The sequence below is a fragment of the Pseudonaja textilis genome, chromosome 17, assembly GCF_049901715.1.
Source record: "Pseudonaja textilis isolate UNSWEBS1 chromosome 17, rPseTex1.2, whole genome shotgun sequence".
Taxonomy (NCBI): domain Eukaryota; kingdom Metazoa; phylum Chordata; class Lepidosauria; order Squamata; family Elapidae; genus Pseudonaja; species Pseudonaja textilis.
The window spans coordinates 6540067-6551285 of NC_142006.1; the positions used below are offsets into that span (position 1 = coordinate 6540067).

An 11219-nucleotide genomic window follows, 5' to 3' on the forward strand; every position below is an offset into this window, starting at 1 on the left:
TGCAGTGTTTTCTTGCAGTCGTTTCGTGACCCAACTAGGTAACATCATCAGTGGGAGCAGGGTTTGCTCACTGTTCACAGACAAGTGGCTTGCCCTGTCAGTGTTGGTGGGAGTGTGAAGAATGAAGAATGAATGTGGCTGATATTACCTAGTTGGCTCATGAAAAATCTGCAAGAAAACAACTAAGCTTAGTGTTACACAGGGAGCAAGTCACACACACTAGCACTGATGATATCTAGTTGGGTCACGAAATGCCTGCAGCTGTTCTGACCCAAGCCTTATTCAAATCAAACAAACAAAGTATGTATAAAAGCAAACCTTTTTAATGTGGTGCTGTGAATTCTGTTCATTCACAGCCAAAAGTCATTCAAAACTAATTGTCCCAGAGAAGAGCAAGCCCTTTCAAGGTTACAAAAGGCTGCCAAGAACAAAAGACTAATTGCAGATAAATATCCAAAGCCAGAAATTTCAAAAAACAAACCGGAGTAAGCAGGGCTTCAAAGAGGATTCTGAGTAGAAAGAACTTCATTGCTTCCTGCAAAGAAGCCAACCCCGAAGGCTGGCTTTTATCCCTTATGGGAGGAGCCAACACCTTGCAGCCTTACTCTCGAGTCATCCGTGCTGCTTCAGCTGCTCTTTTCTTCGAGCAGCCCTGTGCACACCCCACTCTCCGATAGTCCTGGCCCCATCCCTGCATCACACGCAGGCCCCTCGTTCGAGTCCTCGTTATTAAGAGACCTCAGCCATCCACACCTGCTGCCAGCGAACCACAACAGTAGCAAGCAACAAAGGATCTCCTGCCTACCTGAAAATTGTGAACCACGGTGATGTGGGTGGGAGGTTTCTTCCCCTTGGCATAGTTCACCACCGAGTCGCGTTTCGGACCCGGGATGCGGCAAGACGAGAGGATCTGGTAATACTGATTCATGCAGAGAGGCTTCCCGCCGAGATATTCCACAGGTAGAGTTTCGCTGGAGAGAAAAAAAGGCGAAAGAGGGAGTCGTAGAAAACTCAGGTGTCTTGTGAGACATGGCTGGCAATGGGGCCGAAGCTACAAAAACCTGGAATTTGGAAACGGGCTTTTGAAAAGTGTTGGCTGGGCGCAGCCACAGGGAACAACAGTAACGGGAAACAATAGTTTTGATTTTTAATTAAACTGGACTCAACAGGTATCACAGGAGGGGGAGCCTTGCCCGATCTTTTCTTCCACCTGCGTTTTACACCCCAATGAACTCCAGTAAAAGAGATGGACAGGCAGGCAGGCAGTCAAGGAAAAGAACGGCCAAACTCTTAGCGCAACCTCTCAGGTTCGTTAATTTATAGATGTGAATCTTTGAAGACTTTGATTTCTTTGTGTGTGTTGAATTCTTTTCCAGGGATCTTGAGTTTTATGGTCCTGATCCTTTGTAGTTGCTTATTTACTATCATGCTTCCTTCCTGCCATGCCTTTTGGTTTGCTTTTCATAAGTTTTTATAACTTGCCATCTATTTGATTTCTACGGGAAAGGATCTTGGCTAGTTTGTAGGGTTTTTTTTTTTCCTCTGTATCTCAGGCCTGTAATTTCCTCCTTCCTTTGTTGTGAAAAGTAAGCTGGCTCCAGCTACTTTAATAGCCCTACTTGACAAAAGGGTGATGGGCCTGACCCTGCGCTCCTCGGAGGTCAAAAAGCTCCAACTCACTTGTCGATCATCGTCTTGAAGTCCAGAGCCCCCTCGATCATCTTGGCCGCAAACCTGAAAGTCAGGAGCAAACAGGTCAGGGGGGTGGGAGGCGGGAGGGGAGGGGGCTTTGCAGAAAGCAGAGTGTTCTCTGGTTTCAGGCTGGTGTTGGAGGAAGCCCCCAAGGTCAGCTGCCAACCCTCTACCAAATGGAGCAAGCGGCTGTTCAGCTCAAATCTTTGCAGAGGTCAAGGGGACAAGCGCTCCCAAGGAAGAAGCTGCGATTTGTAAATATAACCACCTGCTTGTGCAGGGGGTCCGACTAGAAGATCTCTAAGGACCCTCCCAACTCCGTTATTCTGTTACTTAAACACAATCTACATGCAGTTTTGGCACCTGTTGCAAAAATATCTTCAGCTATCTTGGATCCTTGGGGGAAAAAAAATCTAGTAGTTCATATGAGATTTTTTTTTTCAAGCATCCAGGGTAGCTAAAAGTATTTTTTTTTGCAACGGAGGAGCTAATCCCAAGCAATGTAATTTTTTTTTTTTCTGAGGAGCCTGTGCCAAGTGCACGTGCGCGCAGGACTGCTCAAAGGAAAGAGCAGCTGCAGCAGCACAGGCGACTCGGGAGTAAGGCTGCAAGGTAATGGCCCCTCCCTTAAGGGATAAAAGCCAGCCCTCGGAGGTGGGATTCTTTGCAGGAAGCAAAGAAGTTCTTGCACTTCAAGCCTTGTGCAAGTGCGGACTGTCCTGATTTATGTTTGGAGACTTTTGGTTTTGAATATTTCCTTGCAATTTAATCTAGTGTTCTTGGCAGCCTTGCACAACCTTGGCAAGGCTTGTTCTTATCTGTATCTGGGACAATTATTTTTTAATAGTGTTTTACTGTGAATGAACGGAATTCACAGAGAAGCATTAAAAAGGTTTTGCTTTTATCTCTGTTTGGCGTTTATTTGCTTGGAAAGAGGCTTGGGTCAGAACAGGTGGCAACCTTTTAGCAACCTTTCTCGCAGGTTTCTGACAAGCAAATTTAACGGGGGGAAGTGGATTCGTTTAATCACTGTGTGAGTCATTTAACAAGCTTGGCAGTTTGCTGATAAAACGAACAAACATTTTGCAAATCCACCTATATTCAGGGCTTTTAAAAATGCAAAAAAAAAAAAACCTCTTGAGATAAAATCACAACATCCGATCCTTTTGATTTCTCTTCCCCCTGCTTGGATAATTTCCTGCCCTCTGGATCTCTCAAACTATCACTCCCATCACCCCCAGTCAAGGATTAAAGGCCGGAGAGAGGGGCTGGGCTCATTCCCCACACAATGCTCGGCTCACTCAATTGCTCCAGGGCTGATCTCCTTTTGCCCCCAAGCCCAAATGCCTGCCTGTTTGCAAAAAAAAACGCCCTAAGTTTTTTTCTAGCCATGCCCAGAAGAACCCTGCAATCTGGGTGACCTTCTGCTGGGGGAGGGGGCTTAGCTAGAGGTGGAGGCCCATCTGCAGATGGGAGTCAGTCCTGTGAGGGAAGAGAAGGGCTCTGCAAGAGAAGGAAAAATTCCGTTTTGATGTACTCACCGCTTGCTCTTTCCTTGCATTGGCTGGTATTTTTAAATGCAGCCCAGAAGTAGAGGAAAGTTGAAAGGGGGGCGGTGGGCTAGTCAGGGAAAGGTGACCCCCCCACACCCAACACTGCTAAGATCAAATATCCCACTCCCTTTTTTTTTTTCCACGTTCTCAATCAAGGGCAGCCCTGACAGAAGGGTTGACAAGACACACAGGGATCAAAACGAGATTGCAACTAGGAAAAAAAAAACCTCAACAGAACAAACAACTACTCAAAAGAAACAAAAAAGATTGAATAAAAAACAATTACAATTTGAGAGTAGGCACGTTAGGGTACAGTACCTACCCCTGTAAACGTCTTACGTGTGAATGCATTAGTTTACTGGTCAGTGACTGTTAATAAAACTTCTTTATTCATCTTTCTTATCCCTGTAACCTTATCTCAGGTGGGGAAGGAGCTACCACCCTGAAGGCCCTGCTTGGAAGCTACAACTTTCACCTCTTCAAATGGGCTTTTACAGCAATGAGGCTCAATCACAAACCTTAAGGAGGCTTACCTCAGCTGACCTTGCCGGTCCAAGAAATCCTGTTTGGGCAGCACCACGCCAGGACTGGAATGGATGACCACCGGCAGCCGATACTCCAGGTACGCTGTTTTCAGCCACCAGTCTGAAAGCTCGGTTGAGAAGGGAGAGCGTGCAATGAGTTGCGGCACCGAGGCATGGATAGAATATTGGTAGCTCAGGGGCTTCTTGGTAGTCTCTGAGCTTGGTGGTTTTCTTGCGGACGTTTCATTACCAAGCTAGGGAACATCATCAGGGCTAGGGGGGTGTGGGGTTTGCAGAGAGGAGGAGGAGGTTAACTGTGGGATTGTCATTCCCCTGGTGGAGACTGACTCTGAGGGAGAGGAGGAACAGCTGACAGGGAGTGGAAGTGTGGCTCCAAAGGTTGTGGAGGAGGCTGGGGAAGGGCAGAGGCCGGCTGAGCAGTGAGAGGAGGACCCAGGCCCATCCCCTCTCCATCCTAGGGCACGCAGGGAGGAGAGGATAAAGGAGAGATGTGGTCTATTGGGGAGGAGAGGGCCTTGATCCTCTTCATGGGCTGCAGCTGTGACAACCGGATAAGAGGACGGACATGCTTACGGGCCAGTGCTGGAAACAAAGCGTGGAAATATCTCTAGTTTATGGTTCCTCTCTGAGTTTGGCATCCTTCCCAGTATGTGTTATCTGTGGACATCCTCCAGCCCTTTTCTTGCCTGGTTTGTGTTGCTTTTTCCCGTCTTCTTGTAACTGTTTGTGTGGGAGTTTTTTGTCTTCCGTCAAAGATATTCGGAGCTCGGAAGCAAAGTGAAGGAATAAAAGGGGCTTCACCTGTTTTCTGTGACTGTGTTTGTTTCGTATCCCACCCTGGGTCATCACAGGGATCCTTGATGCTATCTGAGCCGGGTGGTGTTACTAAAGTTTTATAAAGCAGTTCTAGGACTTCACGGGATCTTGATTCTATCCCCTCTGTCTATGCAGCCTAGAACTGTGTTGGCTTTTTTGGCTGCCACCGCACACGGCTGGCTCCTATTTAAGTGATTGTCCACTAGGATTCCAAGATCCCTTTCACAGTTACTGATGGGGAAGGATCTCTAAAAACCCCAAAGGTGCTTTTTTCAAGAGGCAACTGGACTTCCTTTGTTTTTGCCTTAAGGACACTTCGCTTCTCATGTGAGAAGCTTCTTCGGTTCATATAAATCCTTCCATTCTCCCTCAGTCAGACCTGAGGAAGCTTCTCGGACGAGAAGCAAAATGCCTTCAGGGAAAAAACAAAGAAAGTCCACTTGTCTCTTGGGGACAACCATGACTTGATGACTCGAGAATCTTCGCCGACAGATCTCTTAAAAACCCAACACACTTCCACCCCCCTCACCCCCAGTGCTCGGGGTCCCACCTACCCAATTCTCGTTCTTCCGAGCTCTTCTCTCCAGCCCTTTCTGCAACCGGTCCCCCACGCCGCCCGGTTTCCGAAATTCTCGCACCAAATCTTTGGTGTGGCTCAATTCCTCCTCGCTAATGACAGGCTCCAGCGCTAACAGGTAACGATCCAAAGTTTGCTGCAGTGGGGGGACAGGCAGATGGGGTAGGCCTTCCTGGTGAGTCAGGTAGCGGCCTCGTAACTTCCGTAAGGCCACCGGCTTCAACCAGCTGGAAGGCTTCGCCTGTAACAACACAATTTGCTTTTTTAAAACAAGACTCATTGCATGGAAAAGGCTAGAAACGAGGGGACAAGATTCAACCTTTGCCCCAACATTATTTCCTAGTAGAAATCTAGCAGTTCAGGGAACAGGCTACCAGCAGCCAAACCAAAATGTCACCAGCTGGAAATTAACCTGGAGGTTTTTCCCCCTTCAAAGCAGGAAGAAGTAATTTGATTTTTTTAAAAAAAAAATTGTTTATTTGCATGTATTAAGCCATCCAATTCCAGGGGGCTGTTTTTCTCCTGCCTTGGAGAGGAAGTTTTTGATGTAACTGTGGACTTTCTGCTGAAAGAAGAAAAAATTATGGGGATTGAAAAGGAAGGAAGGAAGGAGAAGAAAGAAAGAAAGAAAGAAAGAGAAAAAAGAAAGAAAAAAGAAAAAGAGAAAAAGAAAAAGAAAAAGGAAGGAAGGAAGAAAGAGAAAAAGAAAGAAAGAAAGAAAAGGAAGAAAGAAAAGGGAGAAGTCTATATATTTTTTTCTTATTTGTGGCCTGATTGCTTTCTGGTTTCTCATTCTTGTATTTTTTTTCTCTTGTCTCTTCATTTCTCAAGTTATGATTTGCTTTGTATCTTTAATACACCAAACATATAGAATCCATGCCCAGCAGTCAGGGCAAAAACACTGAAGCTGGTCAGCACTTTTAGAAAAGCAGAATAATTCAGACGCCACAAGATTGTTTGGATGCTAAGATCCACCCGCCGGTATTCCACATTTCCAGCTGCACGTGATATGTGACGCCTTGGGCTTCACGCCCTGCGCAGCATGAGGGCTGAGGGAGACTCAACTTCGGGTTAATTGTCGTCACAGTCAGTAAATTCTTCCTTAATTCCAGGTTGCTTGATTCATTTCCATCCATGGCTTCTTGTCCTGCCTTCAGGTTCTTTTTGGGAGAATAGACTGACCCCGTCTTCTTTGGGGCAGCCCCTTAACAATGGGGGAAGATGCATATTCAACTCTAACTCGTGTAGTTTTCAACCCAGATCACAGTTTTCTTCTCAAACTCTTCAGACTGACCAACCAAGGAAAGCCAAAATGTTTGGTTTGCATCTCATTACGATTTCTCCATGAAGAGAGAGAAAAGCGTTTCTCCTTGTTCCTTAGACCAACATTAGCTTTCCTTGCCATGCATCCGACCCTAAATAATTCCCTAACAAAACCAGCAAACTTTTAAAGGATTTCTTCTTTTTAAATTTAATTTTTATTGCATTTTCCATCAATACAAACCGTATTCGCAGTTTCCTCAGCAGTCTGACATCTACACACATTATTATTTCATAGTTTCTACAATATTTTACACATTTCAACCAATCACTGTTATCTCTCCATTTATATGCCTCCCTTTTTCAATTTTATCATAAAACAAGGCCAAGCATCTTGTATTCTACTTTATTACGATTTATCGGTTATTTATTCAATGTTTGTGCCGACCATCACTGCTTATAGGTTGAAGGCAGGCGGCTTATGGATGATTTAAAAAAAAGGGGGCAAACAGAGAAAAGAATAAATCAATTAAAACTCTACAGATTATTAACAGATTCGTTTCCACAGGTTAAAAAAAAAAACGATCCCATTTTAAAATCCCATTTAGCCTTTCCAGGCAACCATCCGAAGCGAACTGCACCTCATCAAATCTCTCTCAGTTAAACAAAAATCAGATTTTGTGTGCGTGTTTGCTACTGCAGACCCAACCAGCTACGAGGTCTCTACAGTTCAAGGTGCACTTTTTAAAAGCAGGGTGAAACCCGTTTCTATTTGCCAACCTGATAAGGTAAACAATTTTTGTCCTTTTTTTTCCCCACCCCGCAGTTTCCAAGTGATGTTTGAAACGGGAGAAACATTAAGCCTCCCGGCGTGGGAATCCTCTGCTCGTTTATTTTTATTTTTAACTAGACGTCTCTGCGGTTTCTTTGCCTACCTGTACAAGAAACCATCTCCTCCTTTGAAGGAGTTGGAAGGGTCCCCTTGTGGTCCTCCATCCTGACCCCCCCACACACACACAGGGCAGACACCCCAGTGAAAGCAACCATACCCAGCTCCCCCAATTGCCATCTCAGGGTTTCGATGCCCAACAGATCTTACCATTCGCGGTTTGCATCGCCCGGAGTCGCCCTGCATGGCAATAAACATGCCCGAAACTAAAACTGCACATGGGAAGTTCTTTCAGGAAGCAGGAACCCCGATTTCAACACCCTCCACAATCACACCTGGCCTTAATTCAGGTTCGGCCACTTAGCGCTCCCAGCTTCTCCGAAGTCTGATTAATAAAATTACTATTACCAAAGGTTTCCTGGCACCCAGCCCAACGAGGATTGTGCAAGTCCAACAACCTTTATTGAACAAACGTGAAGCGTAGGAGGTTTGCTTCTACAGGTAATATTTCCCTTACAACCCGTTCTCTTTAGTGACCGTTCCAAGTTACAACGGCACTGGAAAAAGGACTGGAAGAAGGACAGCGTCCGTCCTAAATACGACTCAGTTGCCAAGCGTCTGAATTTCGATGCTTGCAGCGGCCATAGAATGTGAAAAAAAAAAACATTTTATGGCCGCTGCAGCATCAAAATTCAGACGCTTGGCAACCGACTCGTATTTATGACGGACGCTGTGATCCTCTTTTGCGACCTTCTGACAAGCACATTCAACTGGGAAGCCAGGTTCACTTAACAACTTGTGGCAAGAGAGGCCGTAAAATGGAGCAAAACTCATTTGACAAATGTCTTGCTTAGCAATTTTGGGCTCCACTGTTGTCGTACGTTGAGGACTTCCTCTAATCCGACCCCTGCAGTTGGCAAAGGGAGCGCTTTATGGTGTGGGGGGGGCATTCCAAGCATTGCATTACTCCCGTCCTCGAGTTACCAGCCGTTTAGTGGCCTGTTCAAAATTTGGGTTGATGCAAAACGTGACTTACAAGCTCATCCTCGTTCTACTCATAAGCACTGCAGTGTCCCTGCGGTCACCTGATTGAAATTCAAGCACCGGGCAACTGACATGTACTTATCCAGGTTTCTATTATCACGTGATCCACATTTAAGCCTTTCCCAATCAGCTCCCAACGTCAATGGAGGGAAGCAGGATTCGTTTAACGGCTGCATTGGTTTGCTTTAATGACCAGGGCATGAGGTATTGTTTGTGGCCATGCGATGCCTCGGTGAATGGCTGTGTTGCTTAACGACGAATGTCACAGCCCTTTTGCCATACATGGAGGACTAACATCTCTGCAAGACATCGATTACGCTGGCGCTAATAAAATTATTGTAATTATTAGTGCAACTGTACCGAAACTGTCTCTGCAAGGAGGCTAATCAGCTCCACCTACATATTTTGTTTATTTAATAAAATGGCTAATTATTAAAAGGAAGAAGGAAAGGCCAGCCCATGGAAGCTTACAGAGCGTTAAGCCAAATACAGTTGCCAAACATCTTAATTTTGTTGACATAACTGTGGCAATAATGCAAGGTAGGCCAAGTGAAAAAAATAGCCATAAATCACTTTTTTCAAGGCCGCCCACATTTCAAACAGTTACTAAATGAAATATGCCTGTATTCGCTCCCAAAATTGTGACCCTGTTTGTTTCACTTGTGATTCCTTTTGTTATTTCTTGCAGAATTAAAAAAAAAAGCAACTATTTTGCCTTTCTTATTCCTGGATCCACCACTGGAAACACAAGGAACAAACAAAACAAAAAACCCTACCCGAAACAGCCCCAAATGAGATGTTTTCCCTCTTTTTATTTTTTTTAAAGGGGGTGGAATTAAAAACCTTCTGAAGGGACAAGCCAAGATTTGATGCGTGTCCTTTGGCGAAGGAAAATATAATCCCTGTCCTATCCAAAGGATCTTGTCCTCTCCTCTTCAAAGAGAGAAAGAGAGAGAGAGAGACCAGGATCCAATAGGATCCGGTTGCATTGCAACCCCAAAGAGAGAAAATTGTGGTGCCAAGCAGAGAAAGCACAAAAACACAACACACACACACACACTTTTTTTCCTCCAATCCCGAGCGCAAAAGCGAAAGTCAGCGGAGGCAGTCGGTTTGCAAAAGGAGGAAGGAGGCGGAGGGGCCTCCTTGCCCGCCATCCTCACCCCTCCAGCCCACCCGCGCAGCAGCAGCCCTCACTCAGGATTCCCCCCACCACCCGGCCAGCCTTCCCGTTCTCCAAGCGGGCGCCCGCGCAGCCTCGCCAAGGGACTCACCATGTTCCTGGCTAGGAAGGCGAACATTGCGCCGGGTGGAGAGGAGTCAGGCCAAACCCGCGCAAACGCCCTGCCCACCAAGCAAAGTCCGCAAGGGCAGCCGCGCTCCGGCGCAACCTGGAGCCTCGGCCCCGCCCGCGGGTGATTTGGGGGGAGGGAGGGAGGGAGGGGGAGGCGGAGTCCCAGACTCAGCCATCTTTAGCGCGGGCATGCCCCCCTCCCCATCGCCATGCTTGGGAAGGGCAAGATTTCCCCCCCCCTTCCCTTGGAAGCAAGCAAGTTTTTTAGGGCGTGGATGGGAGACCACCAGGAAATCCTCAGAAGGGAGAGTGGTGCTTAGAAGCCTTCGCCAGTTTGGCTTCTAAAGGTTTAAAAGTGCCGGAAATTAGTTAGGAGCAAAGGTAATATCACTCTACTAACTAGAGCATACGAAACATTTGCTAGACCAATACTTGAATACAGCTCATCGGTCTGGAACCCGCATTACGTATCTGATATTAACACAGTTGAGAAAGTCCAGAAATATTTCACAAGAAGAGTTCTCCACTCCTCTACTGGTTGCAGAATACCTTATGCCACCAGACCTGAAATTCTAGACCTAGAAAACGTAGAACTACGCCGCCTTCGATCCGATCTAAGTAGAGTATATAAAATCATACATTGCAATGTCCTACCTGTCAATGAATACTTCAGCTTCAACCATAACAACACAAGAGCACACAATAGATACAAACTCAAGGTTAATCGCACCAAACTTGACTGCAGAAAATACGACTTCAGCAACAGAGTGGTCAATGTCTGGAATCCTCTACCTGACTCTGTGGTTTCTTCCCCAAACCCCCAAAATTTTAACCTTAGACTGTCAACTATTGACCTCACCCCTTTCCTAAGAGGTCTGTAGGGGGTGCCTGTCCTATTGTTTCTTTTTATTTTTCTTATATGTATCCATGTAGTCATAACTATGTTTATCCTTATGCTTATTACCTTGTAAGCTATTGACACATCAAATTAAATAAATACAATAAATAAAAAGGAAAGGGGGAGTTTGCAATTGAATGGGGTTATTTGTACATTTTACATTGTCCCTTTTACATTTTTCCTCTTTTTTTCCTTTTATTTCTTTTTTCTTCTTTCATTCTTTACCCTTTTCTTTTTTCCTTTTTCCTATTTCATTCTTTTCTTTTCCTCTTTTATCTGTTGGTTTTTTCCCTTTTTTCCTTCCCTTTTATTTTGTCATTCTTTTCCCTTTTCCTCTTGTATTCTTTTATTTTTCCCCTGTCTTTTTTGTCTTTGTTCCACACTTTTTTCTTTCCCCTATTTTTCTTCATGATGTTTTTACCTATAGGTCCAGGTCTATTTCCTCTTTCTCTTCACATGCAGAAACAATTATAAGGAACCTTGCTATTAAGAATTCAGCTTTATTGTGCAATAAATATTATGATGTAATAGCCAGCTCTTTGTATATGCTCTACAGTACTATATTTAGCTTTGGATGCAAGAACTAAACTGTCTTATGTTTATTAATACTGTTATTGCAAATCATACTTAATGACAATGTAAATCAATTTT

General features: G+C 45.1%; 1 protein-coding gene across 2 annotated transcripts in view; it reads right to left on the reverse strand.

Moving 5' to 3' along the window:
* Positions 1-9787, reverse strand: part of CRAT (carnitine O-acetyltransferase) — a 19062-nt gene extending 9275 nt beyond the window's left edge. The window contains exons 1-5 of one of the 2 annotated variants that reach the window (XM_026712187.2): positions 9651-9787; positions 5161-5424; positions 3779-3897; positions 1681-1734; positions 806-971 (exon numbers count right to left, since the gene is read on the reverse strand). In XM_026712187.2, the coding sequence (XP_026567972.1) occupies positions 806-971; positions 1681-1734; positions 3779-3897; positions 5161-5424; positions 9651-9677 (630 nt within the window). In that variant the 5' untranslated portion in view covers positions 9678-9787. Of the gene's footprint in view, positions 1-805; positions 972-1680; positions 1735-3778; positions 3898-5160; positions 5425-7542; positions 7720-9650 lie in introns of those variants that run through there. The other variant, XM_087914713.1, reaches the window with a different exon arrangement.
* Positions 9788-11219: the final 1432 nt, after the last annotated feature.